Source organism: Pelophylax lessonae (genome assembly GCF_965119305.1).
Source record: "Pelophylax lessonae genome assembly, chromosome: 6".
Lineage (NCBI taxonomy): Eukaryota > Metazoa > Chordata > Amphibia > Anura > Ranidae > Pelophylax > Pelophylax lessonae.
Window position 1 is genome coordinate 176,408,028 of NC_138773.1, and position 22,357 is coordinate 176,430,384.

Below are 22,357 nucleotides of genomic sequence, written 5' to 3' on the forward strand. Positions count from 1 at the left end.
TAAGACAGCCTATTCACTTTGGCTTCAAACAAAAGAAAACAGACAGAGAAGGCGCCTCTAAGGGCAGAATGCCAACAGTTTTATTTAGTAACACAGTTAAAAACACTTATAAGACATAAGCCTGCAGTAAGCTCATCATCAATATGTTCCTGGCGGGGCTCTGTCACTGTCTTGCATCTCCCTATGCCCCGTCATAGGTATATGGAAGACAGTGACAGAGCCCAGCCAGGATCATATTGATGATGAGCCTACTTCAGGCTGTCATGTCTTGTAAGTGTTTTTAACTGTGTTAATAAATAAAACTGCTGGCATTCTGCACTTAGAGGTGCCTTCTCTGTCTTTTTCTCTTCATGCTCGAGTCCTTTCTACTGAAGAGCTGCCCTAAGGCCATCCCCAGCTGTGTGAATATTCCTCGTCCTGACCAGCACCAAGACTCAGTAGACTTCCTTTTATTTTATTGGCTTAAATCAAACTTGCTATAGTGCAGTTGTGTTTAGGTCTACTGTATATGTGTATTGGGACACCAGTCAAAATGAATAGCAGTGCATGGATACTGTATGCTACTGGAAAATCCAGCCAGTGACGAATGCAACAGCAGAGTCCAGGATAGTCACACCATAATAGATGAAAATTTACTTGAGTTTCCAGTTGAAAAATATTGTTTCATTGTGTTTAATGTGTCATTTCAGCTGTTAGAATATGAGCCAAAGTCAGAGGATCAAGTGCCATTACTTTTAAAGATGAAAAGAAGTAGTCTTGCGCTTGGCAAAGCTATTGAAAGTGGAGACACTGATCTTGGTAAGTGGCAAAAACACAGGAGAGTGTTCTGACAACTAAAACCACTGCATTCTACTTTAGCCAACATTTATAATACCATATTTCATAATCCTACATCACAGGACACAGGAGAGTTAATTCTTGAGCCATTGGGTTATGCTCAACCTTGCATTTCTTCATGGAAGGGGTGTAATCTAATTCTGGCACTACCAGCACCCTTAGGGCCTAAAATGGCAGGGTTGAGATCTTGAAAAGGACCCAAACCAGCTAAGTCATTTCAAATGCATCTTTATACTGAAAATAATTTGTACAAGTTGTGTAGGTGTGTGATTCCTAAATAACTTTTTAGTTCTGTTTAGCCATCATCCCGAGTGAAATTTTGTATATGGGGTTTGGTGCCTCAGGTCAAAATTGGGACTTTATGGGCTTAATATATATATTTTTTCATAGAAGATTATTCATTTTTTCATAAAAGATAATTTATTATATGTTTTCACATATAATGTATTTACAGAGTTATTACAAAATTCAATAAAGTATTCCAAGAATCATATATAGTGTGTGGGTTATAGACCCATTAGTGATTGTGAGTAAGTAAGAAAAATAAGAAGAAGTGACAATGTGGTATAGTGACAATCACTGTCTCTCTATTGTTCCACGCTTGGGTGTAGCGTCGGATCCATAGGGAGGGTGTTCAGTGTCCTACGCGTTTCGGCCATAAGGCCTTTATCAAGGAAGGTATGTCACCATCTGTAAGTATAGTAATTCAATAATTAAGTATATATTATTTGAACCAATCGGAATGTTTGTTTTCCTTGGTCAAAAAAATATATATAGAACATACTTGTTAGAAAGCGATTCTGCTTCTGGTCCTTGCCTCCAGTCCTTATCTTATCACACAAGAATCGTATTGCCGCTGCTGCTGGAGTATAATTTTGAGGGGTGTAAGTTTATTTTCAAAATTTGTAAGGTTTTAGTAATTTTCGTATATGTTAAAAATACTTACTTGGTCAATTCATGTATTTCTTTGGCCAAGAGGGGGAAGATAGTGCTATCCCAGATCTGGTCCAATCTGTATTGAAGTGTAAGTGTGCTTTTAGTTTTTTAATTTTTTAATATAGTGCATATTTACATGTTTGGTTTCTCTGGTTTTTAGCACTTACTTGTGTGCATATGTATTGTATATGTATTGTATTCTCCAAGGTGGCCACAAGATGGCGCTGCAGAAGCAGAATCGCTTTCTAACAAGTATGTTCTATATATATTTTTTTGACCAAGGAAAACAAACATTCCGATTGGTTCAAATAATATATACTTAATTATTGAATTACTATACTTACAGATGGTGACATACCTTCCTTGATAAAGGCCTTATGGCCGAAACGCGTAGGACACTGAACACCCTCCCTATGGATCCGACGCTACACCCAAGCGTGGAACAATAGAGAGACAGTGATTGTCACTATACCACATTGTCACTTCTTCTTATTTTTCTTACTTACTCACAATCACTAATGGGACTATAACCCACACACTATATATGATTCTTGGAATACTTTATTGAATTTTGTAATAACTCTGTAAATACATTATATGTGAAAACATATAATAAATTATCTTTTATGCCAAAAAAGAATAATCTTCTATGAAAAAATATAAATATTAAGCCCATAAAGTCCCAATTTTGACCTGAGGCACCAAACCCCATATACATAATTTGTACAAGAGCTGGACCTATCTGGATAAGGTGTTTTGCACCTTCTAAGAGGTTCACCCAAAAATATGAAGTACACTGGATGATAATATCGGTGCACAAACCAGAAACACTGAATTGAAGCTGCTGACACTCACAAGTTAATCTACAATAACCAGACAGACTGAAATATACAATGAAAACAGTGCAGCGCTAGATAAAACAAGACATAATTATATAGTGGAAAAAAGTCCATGCAGGGGGGAGGGGCCCGTGTAGATGGAAGTGCACTTAAAGATGATTCTGTGATCTTGAGCTTTACAGTGACAACAAATCCACCACCATATAGGCTGGCCTCTCGCCTCAATAACTGACCACAATGGGTCAAACAACACCTGGATACTTTCCACTTGTAATTGCAACAGATGAAAGCCTTTAGCAGGATGGATGGATAGAAAATCCTGGCTAATCCAAACCACTTCAGACAATCAAAACAAGATGCTTGCTCTCTTCTTGGTGTGACAGTTCCAGATTGGAGGTATTGGCTGCCGAGGGGGGCCTAGAGACCCAAACAACGTTTTCCAAAATGTTTTGTATACAGGGTGAACAGGATGCTCTTCAGACATTTGCAAGCTGTGCTGCACCATGGACATTTACCTCAGAAACAGGTGAAGAGGTTTTTTGTCCCTCCCAGGACAATGTACAGAGACTGACAATGTACAGAGACTGTACATTTTCCTGGGAGGGACAAAAAACCTCTTCACCTGTTTCTGAGGTAAATGTCCATGGTGCAGCACAGCTTGCAAATGTCTGAAGAGCATCCTGTTCAGCCTGTATACAAAACATTTTGGAAAACGTCACCCAAAAATATACCTGATAGACTTGCTGCTTTGACCTGTGAGGAAAATGTTCTTGTATTGTACAAGGACAAGGTCGTTTTCTGTCCTCACAACTTCCTCCTGTCTCACGATGGTCCCAGTGTTTCTGTTGGATCAGGACATTATACTAAAGGCAAGTTCATTGTGCACTACAAGTGCACTTGGAAGTGCAGTTTCTGTAGATCTAAGGGGGACATGCAAGGGAAATAAAAAACAGCATTTTTGCTTGCACATGATGCTTTCCCTCATTTCAGATCCTCCCCTCAGATCTACAGCAACTGCACTTCCAAGTGCACTTGTAGTGCACAGTGGATTTCTCTTTAGTAAATCAACCCCATAGTGTTGCCCTCCTTTTATCTGGCTCCAAAACATCCTAAGGAGATTTCTTTCCACTGTACGGATGTGGTTAGGCTATGCAAGTATATCTCGCAGCCACCACCATGATTCGTCAGTCTGACACCTTGTTTGTATTAACCACTTTACGACCGCTCACATTGCTGCTACTGCGGCATTGTGGCTCGTTATCATCCAGCGACGTAGACCTACGTCACTGGACTTCCCCCACCCCCCCCTTGTGGGCGGCTCACCGCCGGAGGCTCCCTCCCGCTGTTTTCAGTCACAGCGGGAGTTGGGCCAGGGGAGGAGCGGCGGTGATCACCGCTGCTCTTCCCCGATCGTCGGGGATCGAGTGTGGAGATCCGCCCGCTTGTGTAAACAAAGCAAGCGGATCTCCCGATGTGACAGGCAGGGTCAGATTGCAGGATTCAGCATAGCTGAACCTGCGATCTGTCCCTGTGTCACATAGTCCCCTCCCCCCACACACGTCAGTAAGCACCAGACATACATTAACCCCTTGATCACCAATAAAAATTACCCCCTTCCCTGCCAGTCATTTTTACAGTAACAGTGCATATTTATAGCACTGATTACTGTAGTAATGTCACTGGTACCCCCAAAAGTGTCAAAAATGTCAGAACAAGGGTCCGATCTGTCCGCCGCAATGTCGCAGTCCCGCAAAAAAATAATCGCAGATCGCCGCCAGATCGCTGCCATTACTAGTTAAAAAAAAAAACAATAAAAATTACATAAATTTCCCGTAGTTAGTAGCTGCGATAACTTTTGCGCAAACCAATCAAAATACGCTTATTGCGATTGTTTTTTACCAAAATGATGTAGCAGAAAACAAATTGGCAAAAAAAGTAAAAAAATTTAGATTTTTACATTTTTTTTTGGGGGGGGGGGGGGAATTTCATATAAAAAAATTTGAAAAATTTTATTTTTTCAAAATTGTCGCTCTTTTTTTGTATATAGCGCGAAAAAGTAAAAATCGCACAGGTGATCAAATTAATTTGGGTACAGCATTGCACGACTGCACAATTGTCCGTTAAAGTAACGCAGTGCCGAATCGCAAAATATGGCCTGGTCAGGAAGGGGGTAAAATCTTCCGGTCTTAAAGCGATTAAAAATACGCTCATTGAGAATTTTTTTGTCAAAGACATGTAGCTAAATAAATTTTGGCCTAAATATATGACAAAAATTGAATATATTGGATATTTTTTAACTGTCAAAGTAGAAAAATATTGTTATTTTTTCAAAATTGTCGCATTTTTTTATTAATATTGCAAAAAAATGAAAAGCACAGAAGTGATCAAATACCACCAAAAGAAAGCTCTGTTTGTGGGGAAAAAAAGGACGTAAATTTAGTTTGGGTACGGCGTTGCATGACTGTGCAATTGTCAGTTAAAGTCGCACAGTGCCGAATCGCAAAAAGTGGCCTGGACGTAAGACAGCAAACTCCTCCAGTGGTAACGTGGTTAAAAACTCCTGGAAGGGACATGCTGCCTCTCTTATCTACAATTGTTAGGTGGATTCAGCAAATCATTGTTCAGGCAAAAAACCTGAAGGGAAAGATTCCCGCCTTGTTTGCAAAGGCCTATTAAACCAGAAATGTTGGTGCTTTGTGGGCTTTTCAGCATTAGCCACCAGCTTCCAGGTATGTAAGGTTCTACTGACCAGCGCTCAGGAAAAATACTTTAACCCCCTCCCTGTGTGAATATTCTTAAAAAAAACAGCAGCTGGAACAACCTTATTCCCCTGGACAGGCAAAGCTTTTACATTATACAATACCAATATTACACCATGTATTAATCCCAAATAATCAATAGTGTCACAAAATGAATTATAAATATGTGATTATACAATTTAATTCCAAATCTATAGTTCACATGTCAAGGCTCTTGTGCAAAACAAGTTAACTGCAAAAGGGTCCACAGCAAAGTGAAATGAGTTCTTCTCACTGTGCTACAAACATCTTTTTAAGTTACCTCTCTCCAAATACTTAGACCCTTAGATATTAATGGGTTATTTAAGGCAGGATGTAATATGTAGATAGGCCACCAGGTGTCACTCCTCTTCCCAAAAATCCTCTCTATAAATTTCTTTCAGTCCCATGGTTTGCTACATTGGAAAGAAGCATAAAGCCAACTCCATAGTGTAGTAAATCATAAAATAAATGCTTTTTGTTAAAATTGCGCTTACATTGATCTAAAACATGACCTCGAGAAGTCGGTATAAACAAACAAGAAAGATACCCCACTTTCAGTTTCTGGTCCAGTGCCTGATGTCATTTCCTCAATGTGTTTCGTCACATGGACTTTTTCAAGAGGATGTTGAGTGTATTATCACATATTTATTATGTGTCACTGTTGATTTATGTGGTATTAGTACATGGTGTAAAATTGGTTTTATTAGAGCTGATATTGTGCATTATAAACACCCCCCACATGGTCTACCCCACTCACGTTTGCTAGGTGTTACCAGGTTGATGGTCCTCAACAGATACCAGTCTTGGTCAGAAAGTCCTCCAGGCAGCCCTTTAAGGGCCTTTCTCTTACTCCACGTTTTCTCTTGGTAACAGGTTGTCTTTTGGTGGACCTGTTAGCCATTGTTTGCTGTTGCCCAACCCTCAAGAGATTGCATTTCGGATGTCCAATTGGTCTAAGAATTAATTTCCCTTTGTCCTGTAATGTGAATTTAACAAAACAGGATTTTGAACTAGTAATACATCAAAGCACAAAGGTCCATCCTTTCTGGTTTCACTTAATTATTGCTATTATTAACCACTTCAATACCGGGCACTTTCACCCCCTTCCTGCCCAGGCCAATTTTCAGCTTTTAGCGCTGTTGCATTTTGAATGACAATTGCGCGGTCATGCAAGACTGTACCTAAACCAAATGTATGTTATTTTTTTCCCACAAATAGAGCTTTCTTTTGGTGGTATTTGATCACCGCAAGGTTTTTTCTTTATTGCTAAACAAATAAAAAAAAAAGGCCGAAAAGTTTGAAAAAAAAATAGAATGTTTTTGTTTGTCTTACAAAATTGTAAATAGATACGTTTTTTCCTGCACTGATGAGGCTGCACTGACAGGCACTGATGAGGAGGCACTGATGGGGTGGCACTAATATGCAGCACTGATAGGCAGCACTTATATGTGGCACTGATAGGTAGCACTGATATGCAGCATTGGTGGGCAGTGATAGGCAGCACTGCTGGGCACTGATAGGCGGCATTGATGGGCACTTATGGGCACTGATAGGTGGCACTAATGGGCACTGATAGGTGGCACTGGTGTGCAATAATGGGCACTGGTGGGCGGCACTGATAGATGGCAATGGTGTGCACTGGTGGGCAGCACTGATGGGGAGGGCACTGGCGGGCAGCACTGATGGGGAGGGCACTGGCGGGCATCCCTGGGGTCATGGGTGGGCATCCCTGGTGGTTCTAGTGGCACCCCCCCCCCGAGGGTCACTGGTACTGATTACCAGTGCAGACCCCCCCCCCCCCCTGTCAGGAGAGCGGCAGTATGTCAGGAGAGCCCTGTCAGGCACAAACTAAGGAAAGCCGATCAACGGCTCTTCCTGTGTACTATGTGACCAGCTGTGATTGGACACAGCTGGTCACATGGTAAAGAGCCTACGTCAGAGTGACACGCCGCATTACCGATCGCCCCCCGGGGGCGTGCAGAGCGCATTATCCTGCTGCCATCATATGACGTCCGGTCAGGATAATGCAACCACTTTCTCACCGTCAATCGCCTATAGGGTGGGCGGGAAGTGGTTAAAGAGGTTCTAAACCTGAGAAAAAAAGAAAAACCTGAAAGAAAAAGGCATGATGAGCTAGTATGCATCACATACTAGCTCATTATGAAATACTTAAAACAAATAATCAGCCAAGCGCTCACTCCGAATGGGAAGACTGGCGTGCTGCTCTCCTCAGGCAGGGAACTCCAAACGGATGCATAAAAGAAAAGAAAAGGAGGCGCAAACACCTAGTGCATTACCCGTGGTACTGTTAAAATTGGTTTAATAAAAATGCTGAATGCATACTCACAAACATGAAGAATAAAAATCGTATTGCAAATTCCCGTCACCCATGTGTTGGACCATGTCCTGGAAATTGCGACCGCTAACGCGTTTCGGGAGTCAAGCTCCCTTCCTCAGAGCCCTGTGAGGCTCTGAGGAAGGGAGCTTGACTCCCGAAACGCGTTAGCGGTCGCAATTTCCAGGACATGGTCCAACACATGGGTGACGGGAATTTGCAATACGATTTTTATTCTTCATGTTTGTGAGTATGCATTCAGCATTTTTATTAAACCAATTTTAACAGTACCACGGGTAATGCACTAGGTGTTTGCGCCTCCTTTTCTTTTCCATTATGAAATACTTACCTTTGAACGAAGCCCCCGCAGTGCTGCCCGCTCACTGGTAACAAGGCAGACATTATTGGATGTCCTCCTCCTTGGTTCGCGTCCTCCGGCCATCTGATTGGCCGGAGGCGCGATGACATCACTCCCGCTCATGAGCACGGGAGCCACTGTTCAACGGCACAGGGCTCTGAAGGAACGTCATGGGTGGCTGTTCCTTCAGAGCGAATGCGCCGATGACGTAATCGGCTGCATGCAATGTAAATATCTCCTAAACGGTGCATGTTTAGGAGATATTTACAGTACCTATAGGTAAGCCTTATTATAGGCTTACCTATAGTCAAAAGTCAATAAGGGGGGGGGGTTTACAACCTCTTTAATAGTGACAAAACTGAGGCAATACTGGGAGGAGGATGAGGTTATGCAGGCCAGAGCCAAGCTTTGCTATTTGCCAGTGTCTAGTCACCTGGTAGAGCATAACCCAATGGTCTTAGAATTATTTCTTTAGTGCCCTGCAGTGTATTCCAAGAAAGGCATGTTCTAGGTACTGTAAGTCAAAAATCCTGTTTCTAGGGTTAAAACAATTTAGGGCAGTCATAGAAAAACTAACAGATTACTCCATCCACATAAATAAGGTGGATGGAGGAACCCCCCTCATCCCCCCACCAAGACATCGTATTGTGACAGCTGCAGCCGCAGGTATCGGAATACACTGATCAGTGGCTGCAGCCCCTACAGGAAGAGTATTCCAGCATGTCCTTTCAACAGAATTTGATTAACAGTCAACTTATGTTGAGCAGGGGTGGCCACACTGATCAGAATTCTGCCGGGCCCAGCTGAACCAAATTATTAGTGTGAAGGAGGCCTTGGGAGATAGGAACGTTAGGCTGGCCATACACTATACAATTTTCTTGTTCAAGTTCTAACTTGTTCAAGTTCTAACTTGCAGGCACCTGGAGATGTAATCTATAGACAGGATGGTTCACATCTATGTATTTCAACGTTGTATTTAACGGCTTCCTTGATCAGCGTTGATGCTTAACTGCATAACTGAACTATAGCCTGTAAAAGCATTTTTTTATATTGCAATCTTATTAAAGAGGTTTTAAACTATACAATTTTATATAGAATCTAATAATGGGATCTTCTTTATATTTTTCTGTTCTTTATATATTGATCAATTACAAAACTTACATTAACGACCATCTATAATTTTCTCTTTTGAACTTGATTTTTGTGATTGTGTTTAATTCTACTTTTAAAATTCCCACTCAGTTGTCCACCCTTCATATCTCATTAGGCTCATAAAGTGGAGCTTGTTAAAATGGATGCCCAGGATAGACTAGCTTAGATTTTCCCTCACTTCCTTTCAGGTGACACTGTTGTCACCGGGACAGAAAGTGATGGAAAAATCTCTCTAATGGAGCCCCTGTTCTCAGTAAAACCTGAGGGTGGACTTAATTCTCCACATCCTATAGTTAAATAAAATGAGATATAGGAAGTAAACTGGAGTTTTAAGTATAAAGGCAAAACTTTTTTTTTTCGTTCTGGTTATATTGGAGAAGAATTAGAACACCAGTCAGTTTTTTCTTAGCTGTCTGTCTCCCTGTTTGGGATGTTTACCCTGTCTATTTGACCTGTTTACAGATATTACTAAAAGTGAAAGAAAATCCCTAATTTCGGGTTGTCACTGGAACAGAAATAGAGAGCAATTCTTCCAGTGGGGAAACTAGTTCTGGTAACAACTGTGTATTTCTCTCACTTTGCTGGGATTTCCTTTTACTTCCTTTTTTGGCTATGGCACAGTAAGTGAAGGTAAACCTCCCCAATGGGACAATGGTTGTAAAAAATAAAGTAATAAGGGTTATAGCCATCACTTACTCTATCCAAAATGAGAAAAAAGGTTTTGCATTTGATTCTACTTTGTTTACTCCTTTGTTTCAGCCCAATATACAAATTGTATGTTCAAAGTATTAATATAGTAGGTTGTATAAGTGGCCAGAGTTTAATGGTGGTAAAATTTTCAGGAAATGTGCCTGCAAAGTAAAAGAAAGTGAAGATAAAATGCTGAAGTTGGGCTTCAGGAAGGGAAAGTTAGGTTTCTGTTATAATGGTCGCCCAAAATTACATTGAACTGCACACATGTCATAAGTAAGCACCTCCTGTATCTCCAGACAACAATCCCATTGATCTATTTCCTCATCCCCCTCATCTAACTGATGTGGATCTCCTCCAAAATGGTGGCAAAATCCCCACATGCACAGTTCACATCATCTAGCCTGCTGGTCTACTAAGAGATGAATGCATTACTATGCTTGTGCAGTAGCAACTTTGGACTAAAGCAAAAATGTTGCTATTGCGCATTAGCGCAGTAGCATCTTTAGGGACCGCAGAGCTTTAATGGTCTATTAGAAAATACCACCACTACCCAAAGGGCATTATTTTGGGTCAGTCTAAAGTAGATATCGCGCATGCGCAGTAATGTCACTACGATTTGATAGAACAGATAAGCTTGTCATAATTACCCTGTCAACTAAAGACCCGGCTGTGCAGAACCGGCAGCATCACTGAATTTAGTGCTGCTGCAGTGAAGAAACATGCTATCAGAATGCAACCTCCCTGCTTTCACCCCTTGGAAAGTCCCTCAACTCTCTTCATTTTAACACTATTCTCATGATGCTCCCATGTCCATACCTCTATTCCCACTACGTCCTCTTTACAGTGCAGTCTCCTTTATATTACAGTGCCCCCTTTACATCAGAGCCCCCCTTTACATTACAGTGCCCCTGCAGTCTGCTCCCTCCTGTCCTTTCCTCTCTGACATCAATCTCTGCCTCCAGTGCTCAGGACTCCTACCTGCAGGGCAGAGGCTGTGAACAGTCTGTGTATCTTCTCCCAGTTCCTCCGCCCGCAAGCCCGGCCGACAATGTCATTATTTTACCGGGCAGGGGGCAGGAGGAGCTCTCCATTCTCACCTGCAGCTCCACTGCTGATTGGAGGACATTGTCTGCCAGGCGGGCAAGGGAGCTGGGAGAGGACACATGGACATGGCCGCACAGCAGGAGATGAGTGGTGACCATAGTCTGTGATAGCCCTGTGCGGACCGCGGTCATCGCTCATCTCCTGCTGTGTGGCACGATCAGCAACAGGCCACAGACCTGCCGTGTGGGGACCCCAGTCTCCATCTCAGAAAATTTTGGCTATTTAACCACTTGCTAACTCATGTACATATATAAATGTTCTGTCAGCAAATAGTTACTATAAGATCATAGCTGCAGCCATGAACTTGGTCCTGCTTTTTTTTTTTTTTTTTCACCTGGCTTGTTAGCCCCCTTGTGATAGCAATAAAGTTAAATGACAAAAGAGTGTAAAAAAATAAATTTTAATTAAATGATCAGAAAAATAAAAAGCACCCTCTAACATTTTAATATGCTGTAAACAGGAAATAAAGGCATGATGTTTAGTACCAGTAAATCAAGTTACTTTTGCACACATTACCTTCCTATTTCTACATTTGATCAATAGGATATATGCTTTGTTACAAGGGTAAGCAATAGGTTGGGGGACATTAAAAAAATATATTTCTCTATCGCTCATTGACAGACGTAGTCTTCTTGATTCTCAAGAGCTGGGTTATGTTGTCTCCGCAGGAGTAGGACTAGGCAGAAAGACAAAACGTTCTGGCTCCACCTTAGGGGCAGTCCCTGAGGGTATATCCTCCCTCTCTCTGCTACAGGGAATCAGTTTTTTTCTGTCTAGTCAGGAGTAAGGACCTAAGTTCCTTGCTGGGATCTTTTGGTCCTGGCAAGACTTTTTTCTTTAAGAAAAAGACATTTTTTAGGTAGTTTTTCTCCAGTGTTTTTCCTGTGAGATCTTCAAGCAAAAATGCCGGACTGGGCGACACTTGTGGTCACCCCAGCCGGCCTACGAGCGCGCGCAGACCATGGCATTGCGCTTGGTCGGCCGCGACACATTCAAGTAAGTATGCGGGGCCGGGCGACGGGCTGGATGTTGAGATCCAGTGGTCACCCCGGTTTCTGCCTACGAGCGCGTGCAGACCAGAGCTCCGCGCTGGGTCGGCCGCGACGGAGTCCCAGTGGAGGGACTGACCTTGCGAGTTAAAAGTCTCGCTTGGACGCCAGGAACCAGAGAGTCGAGGCGTCCGGAGTGGTCCACAAACCCCCACCCCGGTGGAGAGGGTATTGTGAAGAGAGGGTGCCTGTCGGTTCGGTATGGTGAGTAAATGTTCCCTTTTTTTCTTTCCTCGTTATGAGGCAGTATGAATTATGGGCCCCTCCATATATGGTCAGTATATATCTGATACTTACAAGTCCCCCTTGTAATACAGCATGTGTTTGTGGGAAGTGGACTTGGTTTGAGAGCTAACACTCTACCCAGCAGACTGTAACATTACAGCAGACATAGGAGGTATAATCCTACCTTATTTGTAGTGTATCTCCTGTAGATCCATATATCGCCTCTTAGCAGAGATGCAGGTGGATGTGCTGGGAAAACGATTTCGGCGGTCCGCCGCCATTTTGCCGTAGACCAAGTGCATGTATGTCCTCAGGTCACGCCGGCCGCCATGTTTTTGGAGTCTTATGTCTCTTCTATGGGGGTGGCCATGTTTCGTGAGCCCAGCTACCTCGTGGAGAGCTGGGAACGCCGGAAGGCGTACACAGGGGGCGGAGCCACGTCCTTCTACCCGGGAAAAAGCAACAGCTCCTTCCAGTCTGTAAAGACAGACGCTGACTGCAGTTGGTTGGAAACTTCACTGCATCGGTTGGTGAGCCTTGGGGGTCCCTCTCTCTCTCTGTGGGATCGAGAAGCAGGTACTCTGAGGGGCGCTATTGCGCTAGGGGGAGACACACAAAAAAAAAAAAAAAAAAAGAAAGTTTTTTTTTTGTTTTGCTGGCAAAGGTGTCCTGAATTAACATGGACCCTGCCACTCATGTATCTCCTCCGGATCCCCTCGAGGGGTCTGCAGGATCCTCCAGCACCCCACTGACAATTGAATCATTGTCAGCTATTATGGAAACTTTTGTGTCCCGGGTGGAAGTGGCTTGTCAGGGACAGGGCGCAAGAAAGCGACCCCCGCCTAACCCCTTATTATCTGAAACCTCGGATTCAGACTCTGAGCCTATTTCTGCAGTTGCAGGTACTTCATCTGGGATTGGTGTCTCGGGTCCTGTCTCTTCAGACAGTGAGGAGGATGTTTCGGCATCCGCCATAGCCCGAGAGGAAGCGTTGGTAAACGCACTCATTGTATCTGTTCAAGAAACCTTAAGGTTACAGGGTATTCCATCGGAAATAGCTGAAACTGAAATCCCTTTTGGGACTAAAAAACGCATCAAAGTGGCGAAGGTTTTTCCATTGCCCAAATGTTTTGGCAATCCAATCGAAGAAGAATGGCGTCTGCCAAAACGCACTTTTACTATTTCTAAACGCATTGACAGGCGTTATCCGTTTGAGGAAACCCTCATTAAGAAATGGACAGAACCACCTGTGGTGGATTCACCAATTGCTAGATTGAATAAAGCCACGGTTATTCCTTTAGAAGACGCTCCGTCTTTTAAAGATCCAGTGGATCGCAAGATAGAAGCTATGTCTCGCACCATGTTTTCCTTGATTGGATCAGCTTTCAGACCTATAATAGCTATTGGTCTGGTTTCGCAGGCTGTAACTGAATGGACCAAGTAGAAAGGAGAAATTCGAATTCTGTGTTTTAAACCTGGGATCTTGCCAACATCCCTAGTGAATATGGAACAAAAATAACCCCTGAGGATTGGGACTTTCAACGGCAAGAATCAGGACTTGAGTATGAAAATATATAAATTTTATTACACATATAATGAAGATAAATTATACATAATCACATGTGAAGTATAAAAACAAGGTCATAGATACGTCTTGGAACCAGGAGGGTCTGAGGTGTCTGGATCGGACTAGACGCGTTTCGGTCCAAATGCCTTTCTCAATGGTCCACAAAACACCAGAGCTCAGACTAGGAGCATAAAAGGTAACAATGAGTATAATACAAAGAGTAAGTATGAGGTTAGATTTAACATGTATTAAACAATGTTAAAAGCAATGTAACACATAATTCATTATACATAGTGTTTGTCGTATTTAGATGTGAAAAAAAATCCCAGACTACACACTGCTTCCATATTCCTCCTCACTACTCAGCCTTTTCTTTACTCAGTTTTTTCTTTTTTCCCTACCAACTGTAGTACTCACGTTGGGAAACGAGACCTTTCTTTACTGTCGCATTTACTCCCTATCTATTTACCCTTGTTTTTATACTTCACATGTGATTATGTATAATTTATCTTCATTATATGTGTAATAAAATTTATATATTTTCATACTCAAGTCCTGATTCTTGCCGTTGAAAGTCCCAATCCTCAGGGGTTATTTTTGTTCCGAATGGACCAAGTGGTTACGCCGGGACTTAGAAGAGGTCCCTCAGGCGGTATCAGATTTGTTGGAACAAATGATACAGGGGTTACAGTTTGTGTGTGATGCGGCGTTAGACGCCACTCCATTATTGGCGCGAGCATCAGTCTCAGCAGTGGTTCTCAGGCGTACACTGTGGCTAAAAGGTTGGTTAGCCGACCAAGGTTCCAAAAAAGCATTGGCTAATATCCCCTATATATATATATATATATATATAACTTAGATGAGATCATTAAGGATCTCACGGGTGGAAAGAGCACCTTTTTACCGCAAAATTTTAAAGGTAAAGGAACTCGTCAAAGACGAGGGCCTTCTTTTTCTGCTCACAAGAGGTTTTTTCGTCCCGCGGGTGAAAAAACTAAGTCCTCCAAAGCTCCTGCAGGAGGCGTCAGGGGTCGTTGGTCGGGCAAGCAAAAGCCCGCCCCCTCCAGACCTGAAGATAAACCGTCCAAAGCCTGAAGGTGCGCCCCCACCCATAACTGGGGTGGGGGGACGTCTTCGCCGGTTCCCGGATCCATGGCTTTCCAGAATCCCGGACAAATGGGTTTGCGAAGTCATAAGGTCAGGGTACAAGATCGAGTTTCGATCTCTCCCTCCGGCGCGATTCTTCCCTTCCAATATCCGACTATCCCCGGATCGTTTAGAAGATCTGCGGAGAGCAGTCACAGATTTACTACAACAAGGAGTGGTAGTCCACGTTCCTTGGACAGAACGGTTTCAAGGGTTTTATTCAAACCTATTTACAATACCCAGGAAAGAGGGCAAAGTGCGTCCAATTCTGGACTTAAGGGCACTCAATTCTTTTGTCAACATAAGAAGATTCAGAATGGAGTCCATTCGCACAGTAGCAGCCTTCCTGCATCCAGGGGATGTCCTAGCGTCCATAGACATCAAGGACGCATATCTTCACATTCCCATTTTCGCAGGACATCAGCGGTTTCTACGCTTTTCCGTAGAAGAGAACCACTATCAGTTTGTGGCGTTACCTTTCGGTCTCGCCACGGCTCCGCGGGTCTTCACGAAGGTGTTGGCCCCAATGTTGGCACTTCTGCGCCAAAGAGGCATATCGATCCTTGGTTACCTAGACGATCTTCTGCTTCATGCAGAGTCTCCTCAGACCTTGCTACAAAACATAGAAATTACTATGATTTCTTTACAGGAATTCGGGTGGCTGGTGAACCAGCAAAAGTCATTTCTGGTTCCCACCCAGAGGCTCGAATATCTGGGTCTAATTCTAGACACAGTCAGGACAAGAGTTTTTCTTCCGGTAGGGAAACTCCGAAAGATTCAATCAGCAGTCCAGTTGTTACTATCCAACAGCTGGTCTTCTCTTCGAACTTGCATGAGGGTTCTGGGGTTGATGGTGGCTTCCTTCGAAGCAGTCCCATTTGCCCAGTCCCATACCCGAATTCTTCAGCAAGAGATTCTTCTCAGATGGAATCGGAATCCGGAATCCCTGGACAATCAGATCCGATTGAGCAAACAGACCAGAGAGTCTCTGGTCTGGTGGCTTCGGTCTCCGATGCTCAGCCAGGGAAGGTAATTTCTGCCAATATATTGGACGACAGTGACCACGGATGCCAGTCTATCCGGATGGGGAGGAATTCTCGGTCAGTTATCTGTCCAGGGACTTTGGTCCCCGGAAGAATCCAGGTTATCGATAAAGGTATTGGAACTGAGAGCGATCAGACTTTGTCTGATTCACTGGACCGAGCAGCTCCAGGGCAGCCCGGTTCGGATCCAGTCGGACAATGCCACGGCCGTGGCTTATGTCAATCACCAGGGGGGCACCAAGAGTGTCCGAGCGGCCAAAGAAGTGGCTTGCATTCTTCGCTGGGCGGAACGATTTGTTCCAGCAATCTCTGCGGTGTTCATTCCGGGGGTGGAGAATTGGCAGGCAGATTATCTCAGCCGTCAGACTCTGGATCAGGGGGAATGGTCCCTCCATCCAGACGTTTTCCACCAGTTGTGCCTACGGTGGGGCACCCCGGATGTGGATCTGTTGGCATCACGATTCAACAGGAAAGTTCAGAGATTCGTGGCTCGCTCCCGCGATCCTCTAGCAGAAACCGCAGACGCACTGATCGCCCCGTGGGGGCAATACCAGCTAATGTATGCCTTCCCTCCTCTCGCGTTGCTGCCAAGACTTCTTCGCAGGATAGAGGAGGAAGGAATTCCAGTAATTCTGGTAGCTCCGGACTGGCCTCGTCGAGCTTGGTACGCCGACGTGGTCAGACTGGTGGCGGACGTTCCGTGGAGACTTCCTCTCAGGGAGGACCTACTGTCTCAGGGACCGATCTTCCATCCTGCTTTACGATCGCTGGCTTTAACGGCCTGGCTATTGAGACCCAGGTGCTGAAGGACAAGGGATTGTCAGCTTCAGTTATTCCTACTCTAGTTGAAGCAAGGAAAGCGACTTCCAGAAAGATTTATCATCGCACATGGAAGTCCTACATTGCATGGTGTGAACCTTTGGGGTTCCGTCCTCGGTCTTATTCGATTAGTCGAATATTAGCTTTTCTGCAACAAGGGGTTGAGCAGAAACTGGCCTTGAGTACTATCAAGGGTCAGGTCTCAGCATTAGCTATCTTCTTTCAGAAGCCTTTGGCTACTCATTCCTTGGTGCGGAATTTCATCCAGGGGGTGCGACATCTGGCTCCGCCAGTGCGCGCGCCGTTACCACCCTGGGATCTTAATTTAGTGTTGTCGGTTCTTCAGAAACCTCCCTTTGAAGATATTAGGGAGATTCCTCTACCTACGTTGTCCCAGAAGGTGGCCTTCTTGGTGGCTATTACTTCTGCACGCAGGGTGTCAGAACTGGCCGCATTATCTTGTCGTTCACCATATCTGGTGGTTCATAGAGATAAGGTGGTTCTTCGTCCGAATCCATCCTTCCTACCAAAAGTGGTTTCAGAATTTCATCTGAATGAAGAAATTGTGTTACCTTCCCTGTGTCCTAAGCCCAGTCATCCTCGGGAGGTTGTTTTACACTCCTTGGATGTGGTCCGGGCGATCAGGGTATACTTGAAAACGACAGACTCGTTTCGCAAGACGGATTCACTTTTTGTGATCCCAGATGGACCCAAAAAGGGGTTGCCTGCATCTGCCGCGACCATTTCTAGATGGATCAGACAGACGGTAGTACAGGCTTATTCTATTAAGGGTCGGGAGCCCCCGTTCCCTGTTAAGGCGCACTCCACTCGGGCGCTTAGTGCGTCATGGGCCTTTCGCCATCAGGCGTCAGTGGTCCAGGTGTGCAAGGCGGCTACCTGGTCGTCGGTGCATACCTTTACAAAACATTATAAAGTTGATGTAATGGCATCGTCTGATGCCTCGTTTGGCCGCAAGGTTTTGCAGGCCGCAATTTGAGGAGACCAGTGGTCTACCTCGAGGGTTTTTTTCAGTTGGAAATTTTTTTCTTTAGTCTCATTCTTTGTTTATAATGAGCCTTTAAAACTTCTAGTTTGGCACCGGTTGGGCCTTCTAGATTGGATTTGATTTTGTCAATCCCACCCCTCATTTGTGGCACTGCTTCTGGATGTCCCAGCTCTTGAGAATCAAGAAGACTACGTCTGTCAATGAGCGATAGAGAAAAATGGATTTTTGTAAGATCTTACCGTAAAATCCTTTTCTCTTAAGCTCATTGACAGACGTAGTACCCGCCCCTCTATCATTGAGTTGGGTTGGGTTAAATTCTCTGTTACTGCTTTAGAACAGAACTGATTCCCTGTAGCAGAGAGAGGGAGGATATACCCTCAGGGACTGCCCCTAAGACGTTTTGTCTTTCTGCCTAGTCCTACTCCTGCGGAGACAACATAACCCAGCTCTTGAGAATCAAGAAGACTACGTCTGTCAATGAGCTTAAGAGAAAAGGATTTTACGGTAAGATCTTACAAAAATCCATTTATATATATTTTCATGCATACACTGTTCATTAGATTTACTGTACATTTTATTTTGAATCTAAAATGTTTTATTTTTTCTACATCTTCTTCAGTGTCTAGTGCCAGAGGTGAAATATTTTAATATATATCCATTTTAAGTATTGTAAGTCACAGACACACATGTACTTTGCTATAACCAATTATTTCATTCATTTTAGTATATACTGTGGTGTCATACATGAAACATGAATTCAACCGTGGCGATTTCTTCATGACGTTGCAGAATCACCCAGTTGCTCTCAGTTTATATCAACAGGTAAATAGATTTTCAATCTACGCAGTTGTTTAATCTATCGCATTTTTTTTGGAAACTTAAAGTCTGAAGGTTTTACCTCCCACCCATATTCCCATAAAATAGTTATGTAGAGGATACATAGTTTAAATCCAAGTGTCTTCCAGCTGGTGACTTAACAAGCTGTGTCCTTCCTTCTCTTCTTGTCTGGTTGTCAACAGCGGTTGGTCCTTCTGCTACACACTGTTGTGTAGTAATGTGTGTACGCCATAGGATATGATTGTCAATTCTAGAAGTGCATGAATGCATAAATAAGAAAAAGACAACAAAAGTATTATGTTTTTTGGCTAGTGCCTAAGACAATAAAATGCTGAAAATGCAAAGTAGCCAAGCCACATTTCAGGGTTGTAAAGAAGAAGTAGACCTCTGGTGAGACCTGAATCTTAATTATCTGGATTCAGGTCATCCATTTTGTATTGCCCTGATTTTATGTTTAGAAATCTTGTCACCTCTGTTTTCATAGGCAAAAATTTTACAGTATATTATTTTGTAGCTTGAGAGCCTTTGCTGGCATTATGCTTCTGCATTTACATATAGAGAGTAAACCAAATAATGTATGCAGAGCGGAGCTGCAGGTTAGTGTGCTAATTACATTTTTAGCAACATCACAAGGGCAGATATTCATTTTCAGATTTTTTTAAATTATCTCTGGTAAATATGCAAACTAGAGGGTGCAAGTTTTTTGACACAATAAATGCAACTTTCTTATAGCAATTATTGAATTTTTCTCAGTTTCAAACACAAGTATATAAGATTAACAGAGATTAGTGGGGAAGACTATGCTTTCCTATCAATTCAGAACATTAAAATATAGACTTTGGAGCCTACACTCCTAAACTCTAATTTGAAGTTAAAATGTGAATGTCGAAACAAGTTCCAGACTATCTTAAAGTGAGCTATTACTTTGGGTATACGTGGTAAAGTAACAGTTTTGCTGCACTGCAGGCAACATAAGACACTTGCCTTCCACTGCGGCCCTGAACCACTGCTGGAGCCGAAGAAAAAAGACAGTATATGGAGGCATGGGGTACATATGACGACCCCCCCATGCCGCCCACAATTTAGACACCAGGGCCAGAGCAGCTAATGTTCACCACACACAAGTTCTTCTTTCCTTGGGAGTAAGTGGATGGACTTGCTTAGCCCAGCGCTAATTTAAAATTTGCATGGAATAGTGGAGGAGCACAGGGAAGGTAAGTACGAGCCATAGCCATCCTTTGAACTTTCTAGTAGGGTAGTTGAAGTGGACCTTAGACATTGCTTGTCCCCTACCAGCCTAAATTTGCCATTCTTGCAGTCAGGGGTTTATTGACTTTTGCACAGAAAAGTTGCTGTACTATTGATTTCTCTTTTTTAAGAAGAGTTCGTAAAAGGGGGGAGGGGTACATTAAGATCCTTAAGTTAAATATTTTTTTAATTCTGTATTGACAGTTCTGCAAACATCAAGAACCAGAGACCTTAAAAGATTTATACAATCAAGATGATAATCATCAAGAGCTTGCAAATTTTCATGTACGAGCTAGCTACAGCACTGAAAAGGTATTGCGCCTCTTCCATTTTTAATAAAGTATAAGGGCTCTTTCACACGGTCTGCCTCCGTAGGCGGATCCGTGCTTCTCAGCGGGGATCGATCCGCCGATCCCCGCTGAGCTGGCGGTTGACAGCTCCGTCTTCGCTTGCAGTGCGGAGAGGGAGGTGTCACAGCCACTGCTGCTCTCTATGGGGGATGGGATGAGAGCGGGCCGCCTGTCCGCTCTCATCCGATCCGATCCCTGAACAGATGAAAAAGTAGGGTTTCCATCCGTCAAGATTTCACGGACAGGATCGGATACAGATGGCAGCGGGTGTCAGCGGAGGTGTCTCCGCTGACATCCTCTGCCCCATAGAGCTGCATGGAGGATCCGATCAGATCCGCTTAAAAAACTGACAGGCGGATCTGATCGGATCGCCCGTGTGAAAGAGCCCTAAGAGTTATAGATCTTTCTGTATATATGGTTTGATAAATGCGAAATGTAAATTGGACATAAGCAGGTAGGTAAACTACATAACGTTCTTTTTGTTTATACTCCCTTTCTTTACCCACTTAGCCTAGATTATATTCTATTTTGCCAGACTGTACTCCTCCATACAACATAATAGCAGTTATACTGATAAACATACCTCCTGCCTTATCCACCATAATACATTCCCCAAGGACTTCTGCTACCCAATTTGATACTGTTATCCTTTTTGCCCTTTTTTTGTAACAAGCATTGTTTCAACCCTTACAAACATACACACAGTGTGCCTTCATGGGGATTACAGTGGCAAATGGATAGGTGTTATGGGAGTTGTACAGACAGAGAGCATACAGAACAAGGCATAAGCAAATAAACAAAAACGGGAGCCAGTACTGAGAGTAACGACTTAGATCGGGCCAGTTAGTTAAAGTGATATTAAAGTCTTGTTTTTTTTTTAAAAATAACAAACCTGTTATACTTACCTGCTCTGTGCAGAGTTATTTCACAGAGCAGCTAAGATCCTTCTTGCTCTTGAGCTGCGGCTCTATATGTTCATTAACACACAGAGCTGTGACTCGACCCCACCCCCTCCCTCTCCTTATTGGCTCACTGGCTGTGATTGACAGCAGTGGGAGCCAATAGACTCAGCCAATGAGAAGTGAGACTCCCCGGAAAGGCGAGGCTCTTATGCACATCGCTGTATCGAGATGAGGCTCAGATAAGTATTAGTGGGGCTTGGGGGGGGGGGGGGTTGCTGCAATCAGAAGCAGACTGTAGGCCTGACTGTATATTCTATATTCAATAAAACATTATTAGTTACTACTATTTCTTTCTTTTTATTTCTGCAATCAGTGTAAGTACCTGAATATTACCTTGTATTAGCCTATTGCAGTTTTGAGAGGAGTTTTTTTAGCCGTGAAGACGCTCTAACTCTGATAAAAGCTGAAAAACACAGAGAAACGCTGAAAAACGTGGCTATTCTGCATTTATCAATGTTTTTGAGCCATAAGCTTTTGTGGGAGTATAGTTTTGCTAAAACACTACTGCAAAAAATGTGAAAAACTCCTACAGCCAGAGCTTTCTACTGACGTTTTGATCACATCCAGTGTGCATGAGGCCTTAAAAGGGAGACATGGGCCTCATTCATCCTTTTTTAAAAGCCTTTGACTTCAAACTCCCTGGTAAAAAATTTACTTTATTCAAGGTGTTTTTTGTGTTAGGCCTCCCTTCGCAGCATCCTGTACTTCCCTGGAACCTTAATTGGGTCCTCTCTGTCCTGCAGAAATCACCCTTTGATCCCATGTGAGATGTTCCCTTAGATATTCTTGCCGGGAAAGTAGCCTTTTTTTGGTAGCCATCATATTTATCAGACTTGTAAACTGGTGGTCCTTTCCTGTAAAGAGCCTTTCCTTATACTTCACAATGACAAGGTTGTACTACTCCCAAGATCATCCTTTCTTCCAAAGGTGATATCCGTGTTCTAGCTAACTGAGGAAATTCTTCTGTCATCCTTGTGCCCTGCTGTTCTCTCTACATTGCCTGGAGCCATTAATGTGTACCTAAAAGCTACTGCTTTCATTAGACTAAACATTAAGATTCCATGTTTGTTC

At 43.3% G+C, this 22,357-nt stretch overlaps 1 protein-coding gene across 1 annotated transcript in view; it reads left to right on the top strand.

Moving 5' to 3' along the window:
* VPS16 (VPS16 core subunit of CORVET and HOPS complexes) overlaps positions 1-22,357 on the top strand; it is a 160,589-nt gene that overhangs the window by 85,863 nt on the left and 52,369 nt on the right. The window contains exons 17-19 of the mRNA XM_082261094.1: positions 690-798; positions 18,614-18,711; positions 20,179-20,286. Of these exons, the coding sequence (XP_082117220.1) occupies positions 690-798; positions 18,614-18,711; positions 20,179-20,286 (315 nt within the window). The remainder of the gene's footprint in view (positions 1-689; positions 799-18,613; positions 18,712-20,178; positions 20,287-22,357) is intronic.